General features: G+C 37.2%; 1 protein-coding gene across 2 annotated transcripts in view; it reads right to left on the bottom strand.

Annotated features, from left to right (window-relative positions):
- Positions 1 to 18,101, bottom strand: part of Tbck (TBC1 domain containing kinase) — a 153,758-nt gene that overhangs the window by 79,517 nt on the left and 56,140 nt on the right. For both annotated transcript variants that reach the window (XM_031375551.1, XM_031375552.1), the window contains exons 16-21: positions 17,273 to 17,335; positions 16,842 to 16,968; positions 15,750 to 15,800; positions 14,195 to 14,278; positions 8,625 to 8,710; positions 951 to 987 (exon numbers count right to left, since the gene is read on the bottom strand). In XM_031375551.1, the coding sequence (XP_031231411.1) occupies positions 951 to 987; positions 8,625 to 8,710; positions 14,195 to 14,278; positions 15,750 to 15,800; positions 16,842 to 16,968; positions 17,273 to 17,335 (448 nt within the window). The remainder of the gene's footprint in view (positions 1 to 950; positions 988 to 8,624; positions 8,711 to 14,194; positions 14,279 to 15,749; positions 15,801 to 16,841; positions 16,969 to 17,272; positions 17,336 to 18,101) is intronic.

Here is an 18,101-nt window from a genome sequence, read left to right as displayed (position 1 = left end):
GCGTGCGTGTGTGTGTGTGTGTGTGTGTGTGCGTGTGTGTGTGCGTGCGCGTGTGTGCGTGAGTGCCTATGGAAAGCAGCAGGCGTCCTGAAGCTTGAGTTGAAGGTATCTGTGAGCTACCCAGTGTGGGTGATAAGAGCTAAGCTCTGGTTCTCTGCAAAAGCAGTAAGTTATTTTCTTACTGCCCGGCTACCTCTCTAAGGCTCATTTCATTAAAGTTACAACTTCCGTGCTTTAAACTGGTATCATATTGGTCAAATATTACATTTTTTGAATTCCATAAATAATTGGTATATTTCATTCAGAATTTTCCCCAGAATTTTTAGTAACACTATTTACACATGTTTATATCTGCAGATGAATTTTAGAATTGCTTTATGTACAATAAGATAACATTTCCATTGTGTATCATACAATTACTTTATCAAATTCCTACCAAAAATGTATTAATTAAAAAATACAGCGATATTCTCACTTACTACAGTGACAATCTTTCCAGGTGAAAGCATATAGACTACTCACCTGTTATCCCACTTATCATGTGCATTGCATTTAAGCATGGCTCTTCATTTACATATTCACACCCAACTAAATCATTACATACTCATAAAGTATGATTAATTTCTAGAGGATTCCAAGTTTAGGAAATAGAACCATGTGTTAACAGAGAACATCTAGAAAGCAAGCCAATTTAGTAGAAAACTGCCCTCAAAAAATTGATGATAAATTTTCATTAAGAAGTTGTATACCACAGGCAAAATAGACTTTTAGTTTTATGCAACATTTTCTTAATATTTAAGGCCAGAATGCCTGAGAATTTTGTTTATCAACTATATCATGTAAGAATTTTATACAAGTATACATTGCATTTACTTAATATTCTATAAATTTAAAATTCTGAGGAAGGGTGAGGCTGTGCTCTTGCTGCCACCAAGGGGGATAGTACTTACGAGTAAACATAGTGAGAAACCAAGGGATGGCGTAGAGCTGTGAGCAGAACAGGAAGGAGCCCGGGACATGGATGTGGAGAAAGTAAAAGGCATAATTAGGGTACACATCACCAAACTAAATGGCTTAAAAGGTCAATGTTTTGTTCTACTCCAGTGAGGAGATAAGAATGCAGCTAACTACAGTTATCACAATACATTTTATATAGAGGTATCTAACTTACAAATGTGGGTGATCCTTTTGCCAGGAATTACCCATGGTGTATCTTGATTTTGCCAACAATTATGAGCAAGACCATGGCCAAATCAAATGCTATAATAGCACATAAACTTTAAGTGCATAGTTTATAGATTTTAAAGGTCCTTATGCTAGTTAATGTTTTGTGTTAAATTGACAGACTATTAGGATGCTCAGCGAGGTGACTACATTTTGTTTTGGGATGCATCTTTGAGCATGTTTTCAGGTGGAAGTAACCTATAAAGAAGGGTTAAGTAAGTGGACTGTCCTAGTTGTACAAGGCACCGTCCAGCCCACTGAGGATCCACAGAGTACAAGTGGGAAGAAGAATTCCCCCTTTCTTTTCTGCCTATTTGCTTGATCTGCAATATTTCATTTCATTCACCCAGTCCCTGTTCTTGGACTGGGACTGTTAATAAGAAGCCTTAACATTAAAAATACTTTGTGAGTGACTCCAGGCTACAGTTAAACAAAGACTTATACTACCAACTTAGATAACCAGCCTTTCCACACCCATCAATTACAGATTTATGAGGTGAGTAGCACACTGTCTTCCTATTGTATACAAGAGAGTATGTATTCTATCCAAAGGCTAGTCAAGAACTAAAAGTAAAAATATATAGTTCATTAAAGTATAAATACTATGTAAAACAATCAACATTGATTTCCACATAGCCTGCTTAAGCAGACAAGCAGATAATCGTGTCTAGACATGTTGCAAATGCAAAACAGGAAGCTCAGGATATTTGGTTCTAAAGTAACAAGTGTGCATTGTACAAATTAATAAAATCTGATAAAGTATAAGTTCTATACCTTAATTTAAATTCAAAAATATGAAGTCAGTTTTATCACATTATTTGACCCTTATTTGAAAGATATAACATCAATTACATTACTTGTGACCATTTTGATGTAGGCCAATTGACTGTCGTTAAGAATATTTTGTTCAGCCAAGGCTATACAGAGAAACCCTGTTTCAAAAAAAAAAAAAAAAAAAAAGAAAAAGAAAAGAAAAAGAATGTTTATCAAATTTTACTAATGCTACTATGTGTTGTATAATTCATTCTGAGCATTTTCATTCATTCACTCAACATAAAATGTTATGTTCTGAATGCAGATAAACCAGATGTGTGACAAAAGACTTGCATGCTTGGCAAAACCTCACAAATACTGGCTAAGGCATTAATGGAAAAGATGTAGAAACTTATGGCCTCTTTTACCAAGGTGGTAACATTCTTGTGGATAAAGGCTTGCTCTTTCTTTTCTTTTTTCTTTTCTTTCTTTCCTTCTTCCTTTCTCTCTCTCTCTCTTTCTTTCTTTCCTTCCTTCCTTCTCTCTCTTTCTTTGTTCCTTTACTTCCTTTCTTTCTTTATTCATTCATTCAACATACACTGAACACTTATACACGTCAAGACTGCTAGCAGGCACTCAGGATGGGCAGTGACCAGGTAAGTCATAGTTCCAAGTCCATTGATGGTTTCTATGTTGCAAATTCTCTCTGCTAATCTTTTCTGCCCTCAGTAAAGTCAGACCTCATTGACCAGCTCCATTTCATGAGAACACACTTTTTTCTTACTTGGCTCTAGACAACATACTCATCGAGTTATCTTCTAACTTTTCTTACTTTTGCTTATCTATGTTTGTTGTTTGTTTGTGTTTCCTGAGTTTCTTTTCACCCTTTTGACTTTTAAATACAGGACTGTTATAGCTCAGTTCTCAGAAACTTTATTAATTTTATTTTTCTATTTTTCTTAAAATACTAACTATAGCCGGGCAGTGGTGGCACACCCCTTTAATCCCAGCACTTGGGAGGCAGAGGCAGGTGGATTTCTGAGTTTGAGGCCAGCCTGGTCTACAGAGTGAGTTCTAGGACAGCCAGGGCTACACATAGAAACCCTGTCTTGAAAAACCAAAAAAAAAAAAAAAAAAAAAAAAAAAAAAAAAACCAAAAACCAACCTAATTATAATATGAAGACTGGTATATTTCAGTTCTACTCCAAGCCTTCCCTCATAAATTCCAAACTTACATTTCAAAATGCCAATTTATATTTTAATGCATGTGTGAAACATTTATGTCTGTCTATAGTCTATCAATCAACAACCTTTAATTGACCTCTTGAGACTTCCTCCAAACTCTGTAACCCCAAACATCCATCTCTGCATCCAGTTAAGAGCACCTCCTTCACTCCCTGGAACACAGGGCTGCAGTTGTTCCTGACTGCCCTCTTCTTAAACACCATGGATCTGTCACCAGCAGACTTGCTCTTCTACCTTGGAAGTACTAATCTGTGAACAGTGAAAACTTCTCCGGCCTCTGAAAACTTCTCCGGCCTTTACTGCTAAATCCACATTGAAGCCACCCCATCTCACCCCCACTTATTCCACAGCTATGATTAATCTACTACACTCTATTCTTGTCTGTTGTTGAATTTCAGCCAACAAGGTGTCAGAATGACCTTGTTAGGTTACATTAGGGGTCACCATTCTATTCAAAAGTATCTTGTTTCTTTGTGGTGCTGAAATAAAGCCAGTGGTGATAATGTATGTATAACACTCAAAATGCTCTCCCCTCCAGCTCTGCCATGCGGCCTCACGATGCTCCATCCACAGTGGGTGCTCCTTCACCATCTCCGTATACACTTCCCGCAGAGGCTGGAACTTGCTGTTGCTTGCTCGCTATTCCAGTTTTGTAAGGAACTGATTCAAAACCACCTTTTCTGAGAGCTTTTCCTGGCAACCTCATTTAAAACACTTAACATATATGTCCAAATTCAGCTTGTTTTATTTCTCTAGAATTTGCCAATATATACTGAATATATACAATATATACTAATTATATCACATTGTCTATTTTCATAGCCAAGAAAGCACCATGTCATTCAAGTACACCCTCAGCCTTCTTTTAACCTTTTAGTTTCAGACAGACTCTTACTAAGTTGTCTAGGCCCAAAGCCCTCTGTTCAAAAGAAGCTCTTGAACTTTTGAATCTTTTGCCTCAACCTCCCACGTAGCTGGTATGATAAGACTTGTTCTATGAGGCCCAGATTGCTTCATATATATTGCGTTATAGAATTTCTCAAGCTATTTGTACAGTTTTAAGAATAAGAACTGATGTTCATAAGGATAATGGAATAATTTTGAACAGAAAGATTTTATTTTTTAATGGTCCCGAGTATTTAAATATTAGACTATAAATATAAAAATACAGATAGTCTCTGTTACTTTCCAGTTCTAAGTAAGATGCTAAAAGCAATAAAAAGTTGTGCATTTTCTGAGTATTTGCCCAATCGCAAATGTTAGCCTGACCTGACGATGTATTTGTCTGCAGCTGTCAGCTTAGTAGATGCTGCCCCCTAGCAACAGCAAGCAAGAACTAGCAACGGATCGCCAGCGCTCTCTGCACTGTAGAGTGCTGGAAAGACAGCAGCAGGTTGGCTCCAAAGGATTTCCCTACATTGCCAATTATCTGAAAAATATAGTTTCTTCTGTGAAATCACAGATATGGCACCTTTTATAAATCTGTATTTTCTTAAAATATTAACAAGCTCATTAGAACTATGTTGTGTTTATTTTCGCCACATTACTTTATCATTATCAATAAGTTTTTTTGTAATTGTTTTAAAAATACAAGAGTAATAAGACAACACAGGAACCATGGGATTTCTTTGTTATTCTAAGATTGTCTTGGGAGCAGCAAAGCTGAGAACCAGATGTGCCTGGATAGGAACTTTCCTTCTGCTCTGACACACGGTGGAAGCAGGGAGTATAGAGGACACAGAAGAGAATGCCAGGGTATTTACAAGGCCTCTTCCAGTCTGTAGGGTCTGGCTCACATATATGATATAGAAATGCTCAGAAGAATGAGCGTGGCATCCCTGTGTTCCAGCCACTGTTCTCACTGCATTGATATTTATTTACATTAATAGTGCAAAGGCATGAGTGGATAACATTGCAGAAATCATGACAATAGCCCCAAAGTATAATAGTTATGTTTGTAAGGGGTAAAATTATGGATCCTTTACTAATATTCCTAATATTTTGTGAGGTGACTTAGGAGGCAGGAAACTATGCTCTAACCTAAACTGTGAGGGGAGCTGGAGAATCACTTTAGCTATGAGACCACAAGGTGCTTTCTTCAAGAGATAGTATTTTTACTTGAAAGAATGACAGATGAATAATACTTTAAAGCTTGGATATTTGATCAATATTTTTTTTTTAAAAAAAATGAGTAAAATAAGCCTATTACTTCAAGAAACGTCCTGAGCTGAGATGAAAATTCTGTTTTGAGGGAAATAGTTTTTTTTTTTTAATATGTGATTTTAGCGAACATATTATTCTTAACATTTTCTGTTTGTTTTTGTGTGTGCGTGCATGTGTGTGTGACATTGTCTCGCTGTGTGTATGCATGTGTGTATGTGTGTGTGCGTGTGTGAGTATGTGTGTGAGAGTGCATGTGTGTGTGTGTGTGTGTGACACTGTCTCATTCTAGAGCCCAGGCTGGCCTTGAACTTCAGATCATGCTTTCTGAGAGCCCCAGGAGCTTGTGCCTCCATGTATAGTTAGTTGTTATCAGTCTATACATGCCGCAAAAGCTATGGATCAATGAAACACATACACAAAACTCCCAGGGGTTCTCAATAACTCTAAGACATACCGTGACCCTGAGATGTGGATAGTTGTGGAAAACTGCATTCTCTTTCCTTATACTTGCCCACCTGATGTATGAGGATACAGTAGATCAGAAACATTGCAGATCTGGGGATTCAATTGAGAATTTACTGAAAAGCTGTTGTTGAATACTCAAATTACAAATGATTCTTTTAAACAAAAAGTTACTAAACTATTCATTTTGTCCTTCCTGGTCAGAATTAAACCTTTGGTTTATAAGATCTGGGCACTTTCTACAAAACAGCAACCAAGCTTTCCTATGAAATAATGCTAGGAAGTTGTTTGTATTCAAAGGCAATAGGGAATTAGAGTTAAAGTGAGGCTCAACATAGATCCAAACACATTCCCTTTAGGACTGCAGATATTCCACAATAAAAATCTTACTTTGTGACAATCTAAATACAGTATTTTCCTAGGTTTATTTCTGCAACATATTTAGATATAAAATCAAAAGCCCATTGTCAATAATCTCTTTGGACTAAAATCTAAAACTTCTTAAAGGCCAGAAACAAAACAAAACAAAATCAAAGAAGAAACTAAAAACCAACAATGTCTAAGCAGTCCTTCTGTAGTTTCTGTTTACATATATGAGACCCAGCTAAAGATGGCAGTAAGAGCTTTGAAGAGGGAGAGCATAGTGGAAGCATGTTTTCCCACCTGCGGTTATGTGACGGTGGCTAGCCTCTGTACCACTGCATTTGTTAGTGTTAGCTTCAGCTCAGATGGTAGGGCCAAAAAGATCCCAACTACTAGGAGAGCGCCAGTATCATTTCTCTTAATGGCTACCTGACAACTGTTCATAGGAGGCAAGCTGAATGTTATTCTGAACATTTTAGAAAAAACAAACCTGTTCTCCTAAGAATGAGGAAGCATAATTTGCTATTTTCATTTTTAAGGTCCTAGTATATTTCCAGAAGCAGAAATGCATCAAGAAAGAAAGATAAAACCTCTCCAAATAGGCATTACTGACTCTATTTATATGTAAATCACATAACTGCCATGACTTAGATAATCTAGGCATCACATCAGTGCACACTATCCCAAGCTACTTAAGCTTCAGCTCTGCTTGGTGCCCAGAGCTCTGTGACCCACAGCAAATGGAAGGAGCCAGAAATCACAGTCTCCCCTGCACCAGGAGCCTGCATTGCAATGAGGGAGGATTAATGCAGGCTTGCTTTGATAGGATTAGTTCTTGAGTGGGAACTCAGTTTGGGATCTGATTATCACTGAACCCACTCTTTGTCTGAATGAATCCTAGCCCACAGTATTATAAGAGGCACAGTCACAATCTTCTCAAAGATAATTTTAAAGGAAGAACACGTAAATAGTAATTGCAGGGGATAGTAAGAGAAGGCTCCTATACATGCTGATGAAGTGCGACTAAGAAATATGTGACCAAGAGTGTCAGAAAGCCCCACACCCATTCCATCACAGCTACTCACTGTCAAAGCTACAAGGGTAAATTTTCTCTTTAAAAGAGTCAACTTATTTATTTAAAAAATTAAATTACACATCTGTATTTACACTAGTTTTTCCTTCCCTCCAACTTCTACTCCTACCATCCCCCTCTCAAATTCATGGCCTCTTCTTTCAATTATCATTGCTACATATATACTTATGAATTAATATACAAACACCAAGCTGCTGAACCCACTCTTTGTTGTTATGCCTCTAGGGTTGACCAACAACGTCCTGGATAGCCAACCAGGGTCTCAGCAATGGGAAAGACTCATTCATCTTCTCTCAGAAGTCAGTATTTTGCTTGAAGCTCTTCAAATTCTAAATCTCCCAGCTAATTACTTAGTAAAAAGCTGCATTTGCTTACTTCCTATGGCAAGGGACAGTTGGAGATAGGACTCTTCTATGGGTTAAGATCTAGTCACTTCTAACCTCAGTTTCTATGGGTTAAGATCTAGTCACTTCTAACCTCAGTTTCTATGGGTTAAGATCTAGTCACTTTCACCCTCAGTTTCTTTTTGCAGCCAGATTCTAAGAGAAACCATTACCTAAATGGCATGAAAACCGATGTAGGATAAGTTTCTAGAAATGCGTGGAGAAGCACGATTAGAGGGTCGCTATCAGCACCCGTGGTGGGTGTTAGGGATGTCCAGAGTTTGCTCTGAACTGTATGCTTCTTTAAAGGGCACCATTCTATCAAAAAAAAAAAAATCAAGTCAAGGTGAAAGCCCTTTAGAGAACAACTTAATAAAACACTTATTGCTTTCTAGTAAGCTGACAATGCTCCCCAACACAAAGGATTTAGACAGCACAAACTGGACTTGACGAATTTAGAGACAAGAGAGGAAGTGAGCAAGATTGCTCACACAAAGCTTGATGGTTAGGAGAGAGGCTTGAATCTAGTAGGAGAGAAGAGAGAGGGTAAATATGATCAAAACACACTGCACAAAATTTTGAAGAATTAATAAAAATATTATTTTTAAACCCAGTTTTCAATGGGTTTTAAACAACAAATAGTTAATAGTAAATGTGTGAAGGAACACAAAACCTTCTTTTATGTGAGGACACGGAAAGTAATCACACAAACACAAAGCTTTAATTGCTTTAGCAACTTGTGCAGACATCTTATGACCAATAATTTAAAAATACCTTTTTTATTCTGTCATTTCTGTTCAACCTTACCACTTCCAACTCATATTCTGCAGTGCACCAGGTACTCACATCAGGGATGAAGCCAGTGCACCAGGCACACTTACATCAGGGATGAAGCCAGTGCACCGGCTTCACATATACTGTGCACTCGGTATACTCACATCGGGAATGAAGCCAATCTCATTGAGGTGATTACTCAGCTCTGGATCATGGAAGGCAATCATCTGGGAGAACACGGTCAGGTACTCTGAAAGGACAATAGTGCTGAAGACAACCACTGTCTCCAACTATCTCAAAGCCTTGAGTGAGTGAACCACAGCTTACGCTGGGTGAGAACCTAACTGCTCCACAGAGCCAGGTACATTGACATGTAATTTTCCATTCTGTTACTAATTGAATCACAGTGCTAAGTATTAAACAAATACACCCGTAAACAATATTACAATTTACTTTCAGAGCTATCTGTTATTTTTTGAGTCAGAAATTAAACACAGGATAACTGATATTTTCCAACCAAAGTACACATTTGTTCAATAGTAAATATGTTTCTCATTGATAAATGTTTAGAAGGTGGAATAGATCTATAAGTATGGAACAGTAAAAGACAAGCAGGTACAGGAGAGTAACTGTGCCTCAAACTGCTTTCTAGATACAAATTTCAGCATCTTTTCTAGTTGTAAATTTTTTCCTATGTATAATTCTGTTTGGCATATGTAGAAATAGGAACTTAACTGGTTAACAAAAATTAATAGACAGTAAGTAAATGGTAGGCAATTGGAAATATGTTTTGTTAGGCCCAAGAGCTAGCTTGGTATGTAAAATGCCTGCTGCTGCAAGCATGAGGAGCTGAGTTCAGACCCCCAGCACCCACATAAATGCTGGGCATCTATAATCTGAGATAAGGCAGATTCTGTAGGGTTGCTGGGGAGCTGGTTCAGTGAGAGACCCTGTCGCAAAAGATAAAGTGGAGAGTGATTTAGAAGACACCTAACTTCACCTTCCATATGCTCATGCATACGCATCAAGTACCCGCAGGAGCACATACACACACACACACACACACACACACACACACACACACACACACACACACACACAGAGTAGAGGGTAAAAGTCCTGTGTACACAGATAAGTACTGGAGAAGCCAGGAAAGTTAAGCACTCAGGCTTATCTCTTCAGAGGAAGAACATGTTTACTGCTCTCCTTTCCTGAACACTGGGAAAGGTAGTGCATAGACTAGTGACCCGACCCTTTGTTCTGCAGGGCTGGGCTTCACAGGAATCCCCTAGAACATTATGTTTATCCAAGACGTTTACCCTGAATCTTGAGCATTGCTTCTTGGTCCACAAAACCATCCTTATCAGAAGTGTCACCTGTATTTTACAACAGACTAAGTAACTTCTGTTATTTTAGGCCTGGCCAATCCTGACTCCCATCAGCACCATGCTTACCTCAGTCAAGCTCCCTAGATCCTATCTTCAACACTGTTTCTGAGCCAACAGAAGCCATCTTTATGGAGAAACATATATCTACTTTGTAAAAGAGTTTCAATGTCATGTCTTAAGCTTTGTTGAACACATGGGACAAAGCTAATTGTCACCAGAAAACTTTTTTTCAAAATTGTGCTGTCAGACTGTTTGTTTAAGCTCGTGATAGCTGTCTAAGTTGAGCTGAACTGAATTTCATTCTTGATTCTGCAGATTGTTTCACTGTTTGCTGGAGAGCTTGTAGGGACCCAACCCCCCCCCCCCCACACACACACCCCTTTTGTTTATTCTAATTATATTACAAGCTGTAAGGTTCAATATGAAGAATATATTCCCACTTTCCCCATTGCTTTAACAGGTTACTACTTGTACCAATTTATTGATTACATACTAATGGACCTAAATAAGACTGTGTGGTAGCAAGTGTTTTAAATCAATAACTTTGTTTGGTTGTTTGTTAAAACAGGAGCTAACACCAAAACTAGAAGGCTGTAGCCTCAGCCCTCGTGAGGAGAGGGACGAGGACTATACGTCCACCACAGCCTGGGCTACAAAGCAAAGCTACACAGAAGACAGCAAGGCAAGACCTGCTTCTTTTCTGAAATTAAAATCATAACAATAAAAACTAAAAACTTTCCTTTGATAATCTAAATTTTCTCTGACAAAATAGCCATTTTTTAAATGAATTATTTGGTGAAATATCTCTAAAAATAATGTTTCCTTGCTTTATCAGTTTATGTAAGTATCTGTGTTATTTCAAGAAATAGTAATAAGTAGAAGTAACCAACTACATTTCTCAACTAATGCCATTCTTAATTATTCCTTGTATTTTACAGTTACTTGCTTGTAAATACTGTCTGTACTTTTAATAAGCAGAATCAAGTCAAGCAAAGGAAATGTCAGTGCTGTACTCGATTCAATGACATAAACATGTCCCACCAAGGACCTAACATGAGCATTGTTTACTCATTCTAGATAAAGAATGGGATGTTCAATTAACACATTTCTTGATTTATTCTTCATTCAATTTGCCCAGTCCCTCACTTTAGAACAAAATGATATAATTTTAATGAATTCATGAGTTACAAGTCAAGCTGAAATTCCTAGGTGTCCTGGCTGGTTTTGTATGTCAACTTGACACAGGCTGGAGTTATCACAGAGAAGGGAGCTTCAGTTGGGGAAATGCCTCCATGAGACCCAGCTGTGGGGCATTTTCTCAATTAGTGATCAAGAGGGTAGGGCCCCTTGTGGGTAGTGCCATCCCTGGTCTGAAAGTCTCAGGTTCTATAAGAGAGCAGGCTGAGCAAGCCAGGGGAAGCAAGCCAGAAAGAAACATCTCTCCATGGCCTCTGCATCAGCTCCTGCTTCCTGACCTGCTTGAGTTCCAGTCCTGACTTCCTCTGGTGATCAACAGCAATGTGGAAGTAAGCTGAATAAACCCTTTCCTCCCCAATTTGCTTCTTGGTCATGATGTTTGTGCAGGAATAGAAACCCTGACTAAGACACTAGGTAACTTGATTTTTATCTTTTCATTAACTGCTTTCCCACCATCAAGTAATTTCAATTTACCCAGCAGTATGCAACATGAGCCACCACAGGTGATCAATTGTATATTGATAAGCTATAGTTATTAAATTTCAACTTCTAAAAAGCATATTTCAGTTGAAAGCAGAAATTCATGCCTCAGGCAACTCTTCACTGCTACAACAGGGTTTCTTAAAAATCATTCCTACTTAAGCCTGATAAACTTAATATGTGGACTTACCCAGCTAATTAAGGATTTACTAAAGAAACTCAACCCATATTTTCCTTGTGTTCTGCCAAATATGAGTGGCTAGATTTATGACAGTATGCACATACTCACATAAACAGATATATACTAATACACCATTTATTATTATTGAATTCAATGTAACTTCACATATGTAAATATAATTTAAAAGATGGCAAAGTTTGGGCTATGGAAAACAAGCTTTCAAATGAAGCTCAGCGTGAGCTCTTTATTTCAAGGGGGACATGAGAGAAGATATATGACAACTGTATCATACTACATATTCTACCCTAACAGAATATAAAATTCAAAAAAGTAACAAAAATCCAATTGCACATATTCTTTGATTTGAAATAAAACTGAAGGAAGTTAATGGTAGTTACAAAGAAATAGAACAGTGGTTAGATTAAAATAAAAGATTCCATACATGTTAACACTATTGAGTCTTTAAATATATATATATATCTTATATGTATGGGTGTTTTGTCTGCATGAATGTCTGAATACCATGGTCATGACTGGTGCCCAAAGAGAAAGAAGAGGGCATTTGTTCCGTGGAGCTGGAATGAGACAGCTCTGAACTGTCTCACAGAAGCTGGGCACTGCATCCAGGTGCTCTGCAAGAACAGTGCTCCTAAGTTCTGAGCCATGTCTCCAGCCCCTAACAAGTCATTTTAAAGGGATATTAAAATGCTAAAGTCCTATTATTATAAATTATAAAAATGATGAAAATATGAATCAAGATTCTTAAAATAGTCTCAAAGGTAGTATTTTCTAAAGGTGAATCCTATTCAGTTTTTTTTAGATGAAGATATTTATAACATCACTCTAAAACATCAAGTGTAGTTTTAATACAATTCCATAAAAACCAAATATAACTTTCTATATTTTAATAAGAAAACTTGTATTTTTTATTTCTTGAAATAAGGTATATAATGAATGAACTGTGCTTTCTAATTTCCATATATTAAATTTTATTGTCCTCTTTTATTTATTATATACACTTCAATTACAATCCTGATGAAATTGATGTAAGAATTTCACCTGATAATATCATAATTTTTATGGTTCTTTATACATAATCTGTATGTGTTTTTAAAACATGCACAAAATACATTAAGAAATGAACTTTCGGGGGCTGGTGAGATGGCTCAGTGGTTAAGAGCACCAACTGCTCTTCCAGATGTTCTGAGTTCAATTCCCAGCAACCACATGGTGGCTCACAATCATCCTTAATGAGATCTGATGCCCTCTCCTGGTGTGTCTGAGAACAGCTACAGTGTACTTACATATAATAATAAATAAATATTTAAAAAAAAAAAAAAGAAATGAACTTTCAAAATCTCCACTCAAGAGTCTGTGCTGGTTTCCTCTCTGATAAGCATTTCAGTACTGACTCCCTGAGTAAGAAAAAGCAGATGTGAAGGATGCAGATCACAGATTCAAACCAAATAACTGTCTGCTTACTGTTCAGAAGTGACACTCACTTGCTAACTATTATCCCCCACAAAGTTTCTAGTTTATCCTGAAGCTGATGGTCGCATCAGCAGGCAGAGATAATGCTGGGTCACAGATGCCTCCAGTTCTAGCATGCCAGAAGCAGGAGAAACAAAACCTGCTTGAGCTACACACTAAGCTTCAGGCCAGCGGCCTGCAGAATCAAAACCCAAGCCCGTCAGACAAAACACATACAAGTTATGCTGACTCTGGGCACGCCAAAGAAGCAAACAGATGAAGTTATTTCCTACTAAGAAAGTTGCAATAAAAGCTTGACCTCCTTACTAAGCCAAAGAACCAGCATAAATCTTTCTAATGAATGGGAAGAGGGGGCTCAAGAGAAGAGAAAAATGATTTCTCAAATATGGTAGAACTGGGGTTTGAAGCAGCGCCTCACACATGCTAGGCAAGTACTCTACCACTCAGTTAGCCTGGACTGAGGGTGACATATGTGAACCATTCCTTCTAAGTAAGCAAGCAAGCTCATCTAGTAGTCTTTCTAGTTAAGATAAAACATTTTCTATTCTGGAAAAAAAAATCTTAGCCCTGTAGTTTTCCATTTAGCCTTATCTTTCCATATGAATATACCTCCATCTTATAAAACAATTATGTTGTTGTCAAATTTCATCGGCTAGCATATGCATATACTGTAAGCTATAAAAACTATTTTCAATATCATTAAACTCTAATTAACAGACTCCTCCAAAATAGCTTGTTTTCATTTTAACTGCTAGAGACAAACTCTAGTTCTCAAAGTAACATCTCTGCATCTGACTGGAGAGCAGAGATTTAACAGTCATCAGAAAAGGACCATAATTCCTTGGAAAATTATAAGAAAAAAATCCTGATACTTCCTCCTGGGTTTTAGTGGTGAACCATCAACTTATGCTACTGGGTCAAACCTATTATCCTGAAAACTGGTGTCTTTTGATAGAAATGTGTTCCTACATGAAGACAGGAGAAAGCATTTGCTTACCTTGTATTACATGTGAGTTGTCTTTCAAGAAGAAGTTATACAGGTATTTGGGAATAAAAGCAGACATGCATGCATACGCCAAGGCTAAGAAAGAATGAAGCAAAGCCACAATCAGTTAACAGAGTAGTGAGCAGCTCCTATTCACTCGGCACACACTCTGTGAGTGTACTATTAAACACAATTATGATCTAAATGCTGGAAACACAAAATTATAGGTGCAAAAGCTTCTGATATTTAAAAAGGAGACACTGAAAGATAAACATTCTAGCAATTTCAATTTCAATTGCTGTGCAGTCATTACCCTACAATAATAAAACCTTAATTGCCTAGACTTTATTTTTTTAAACTTCTCATTTTTAAACTCATCATTAACAAGGTGCAGGAACCTCATAATCCTTAACTACTGCTGATACAAGCGATTCCCGGACTTAGAGTACTAGTTTTAACCTGTGCTTTCAAATACAGTCTTTTATTACTCTTGGATCTGTAACTAATAATTGGAATATACCCGAGTAAGCCCAGCAAAAATCAGATCAGACTAGTGAGTGAACTTATCATAAGAGAGCATTACAAAGTCATTCAAAAAAGAAATCTAAAATTTTCAAGATTATTGCAAGTAGAAACTCAATTTCAAAAAATTCCTCTTGCCTACTGTATGATAGTGTATGTAGAATGGAGATTCAGAAGTAAGATGTCTATATATTAAGGTGATAGAGGATTTCACACTACATAAGTGATATCATTCAGAATTCTGAATTTGAGTGTATCAAATCTAACATAGTCATTTAAAAATACACTATAAAAGGTCCTAAAACAGAGTAATAGAAACCAAAACTCATGTCATTAACAAAAAGCCTGTTAAACTAAGGTTAGCAGCACTGGCAACCCGGTCCATGAGAACAAAGCCCACCCGGCCAGGATCAACCTTTTGATCCACAGAGTATACTAAGATCACAAAAGGATGAAGAAGTCTCCATTAAACAAGTATGTTTGGTATAATATGTGTTGGATACATAATAACGGAGAAACCTAACCAATACTGATTGGTTTATAAGTTATTTAGAAAATATATTTAACAGTAATTTCTAGAAAAGTCAGAATCTTCTCCCAAAGATCATAAAAATGTTCATCAAAGTGGGTAGAGTAATTCAGCAGAATTAGAACAATTTTTACCAAACTGTCCAGAATGGCCTCATGACAAGGAATACCCTTTAGTACTTGATTATTTTCACCCTCTAAAAGAAATTAACACAACTTCACAATATTTTATGATATATGCAAGGTAAAATATAAGAATTTTAAGACAAGTTGGGTGGTGGTGGCGCACGCCTTTAATTCCAGCACTTGGGAGGCAGAGGCAGGCGGATTTCTGAGTTCGAGGCCAGCCTGGTCTACAGAGTGAGTTCCAGAATAGCCAGGGCTATACAGAGAAATCCTGCCTCGAAAAACCAAAAAAAAAAAAAAAAAAAAGGAATTTTAAGACAAAACTTCGGTTTTTGAGCCTGATATTTAAGAATAATATGCATAGTAATTTCTCACTGACAGGAAAGCTTACCTTCATTGTTGAAATTTAGATACAGGAATGGAGCACAGAGTGAGTCAAGACCTGATGCAGGGCAATTGAAACAAAAGAGAGAAATGAGTGCATTGCAGTAGAACTTCAGAGCCTTCACTCATTCCTGCATTTCTCCAAATGGATCAAGCATTGTGCATACCTCGACACAGATGTGTGTTCTGTCAGTAGTTACTATGCAGAATAAATAGTAGGGTCTGGCAGATCCATGTCCCAAACAAGGCACAGAAAGCAGCACAGCCAGAGTGACACAAAATATGTTGGATTCAGTTCCAAGTCTGACAAAAACCATGTGTGAACTTGCTAATTATTTGGCCTGTTCAGGTATCTTTTTTCATGCAGGAGATGGATCTTTACCATATAAGCCTTTTTCCTTCAGAATTATGAAATAAAGTATACAAACACATTTATTGATTGATAATAGTGCTTTTAATCTGTTACTATGCTGAAAGAACACACAAACTGAATCTATAGGGGGTTAGGAGGAAATGTACTCTGAAGTGTGCTGGGCAAAAATAACCATACCTTCATGAGTGGTCAGTAAGCAACACGAAACTCAAAAACAAAAACCAGTGCTCATAATAAAACACTCAAAAATAGGGTTGGATTGAATAGGTTTCTTATTTATGAATTAATGATCATAAAGATAATAATGGCAAATGAAGAAATCTAGGATTAGAGACATTAATGATACTAGAGAGAAAAAGGAAAAAAAATAAAATGAGCAATTTAAGGTGATATTCCATTCCTAATAACTACAATAATTATCTATTCAGAATACTTCAGTGGTAACATTCTTAAATAGCATAACATCTTTTAAGGCATGAGTTGTTTCACTATTTTGATAAGATTAAGACTTTTTTCCCAGATTAGACTGTTTTCTAGTCAAGGCCACCGAAAGCTGTTGACTTTTAAATATCAAGTAAAATGATATCTTCAATGCATTTAGACCAAGTTTGTTTGATAATTTATTCAAAGTTAACATCTTCACAATGCACTGGAATTTTAGAGATCCCCACTTCCCCCAAATGAAGGAGAAAAGACCTGAAGAAAATACTACTACTGAAATGTTACCTTGCCAGTACACAAGATCAGGGTGAGAAACTACCCAAGCTTTCAGTACGCGCCGGAACTTTGCATGGCCTTCTGGTGACGATAGCAGCTCGTCATACTGATGACAGCGAGGGATATCCACTTCAATCTGTAAGCAGCAAAGCAGGAGGGTTCAACTGTAACAGATGATCCCACACACTTGTAGCCCTCGCTTCTTCAGCACATGTAAGAGGAGACTGCTTCAGAATATTTCACCTTTATTATCCGTTGATAAAGTGTATGGATTTTCAAACTAATCTTTGGAAGCATCACATGTTAATTTCTGAGTATAAGGGAAACTCTTTTTTTAGCAACATATCCTTGGGGCAGGGGCTGAGCATTCATAATGAAGGGAAGAGGCAGCCTCATGCCTTCTAGCATTTAAAGAGTTGGGAGAACTGAGGACACCGTACTTGTCTGTCTGTGGGAATCGGAGTGTCTTTATCAATGGCATCATACTTCGCATGAATAGCTCCCTGCAAAAAATAAAATAACACATAAAGTTCTTACATCCTTGATAAAATTGGAAGTACACAGTAATATGTTGGGATCATAAGTATTTTAATTTTATAGTTTTTCTAAATTTGGAATTCTTGCATAAAATTTACTGGTACAGTGTCTCTAATCTAAAACTGAAAAATCCATTTTTTTTTTCACAAAGATGTCAGCACTCAATTTGAAATTTTTGGATTAGTAATGCTTTAAAGGAAAAACCTGTTTCTTACAAAAATCTAATTTTAAAGACCTACCTAAATATGGATAGCTACAATTAAAGTTTAGTCCACAACTTAGAAATTCTCTACATCTCTGCCCATGTGTGATGAAGGTCCACTTGGTGAGGTGGATCTTCACCGGGTGTGTTGGTGCACATCTGTAATCCCAGCACTCAAGAGAAAGAAGCAGGTAGGTGCTGTGACAACACAGTGAGACCTTACTTCAAAAGGAAACAAAAAACGACACCAAAGTACCGCTTAGAGGTCACTTAGCTAGAAAGTACACCAAAATGCCATTTTCTGTGCATTACTAAGTCATAAATCAACATTTTCATGAAAAAAGGCATTATTTTAGAGAGAGGATTATCTTTTTTTTTTTTTTTTTGGTTATTCGAGATAGGGTTTCACTGTATATCCCTGGCTGTCTCACTGTGTAGACCAGGCTGGCCTCAAACTCAGAAATCCACAATTTCTGTATCCACTCCTCTGTTGAGGGACATCTGGGTTGTTTCCAGGTTCTGGCTATTAT

This window comes from Mastomys coucha, unplaced genomic scaffold, assembly GCF_008632895.1.
Source record: "Mastomys coucha isolate ucsf_1 unplaced genomic scaffold, UCSF_Mcou_1 pScaffold16, whole genome shotgun sequence".
In the NCBI taxonomy this organism is placed as follows: Eukaryota; Metazoa; Chordata; class Mammalia; order Rodentia; family Muridae; genus Mastomys; species Mastomys coucha.
This window is presented reverse-complemented; position numbering and strand designations above follow the sequence as displayed.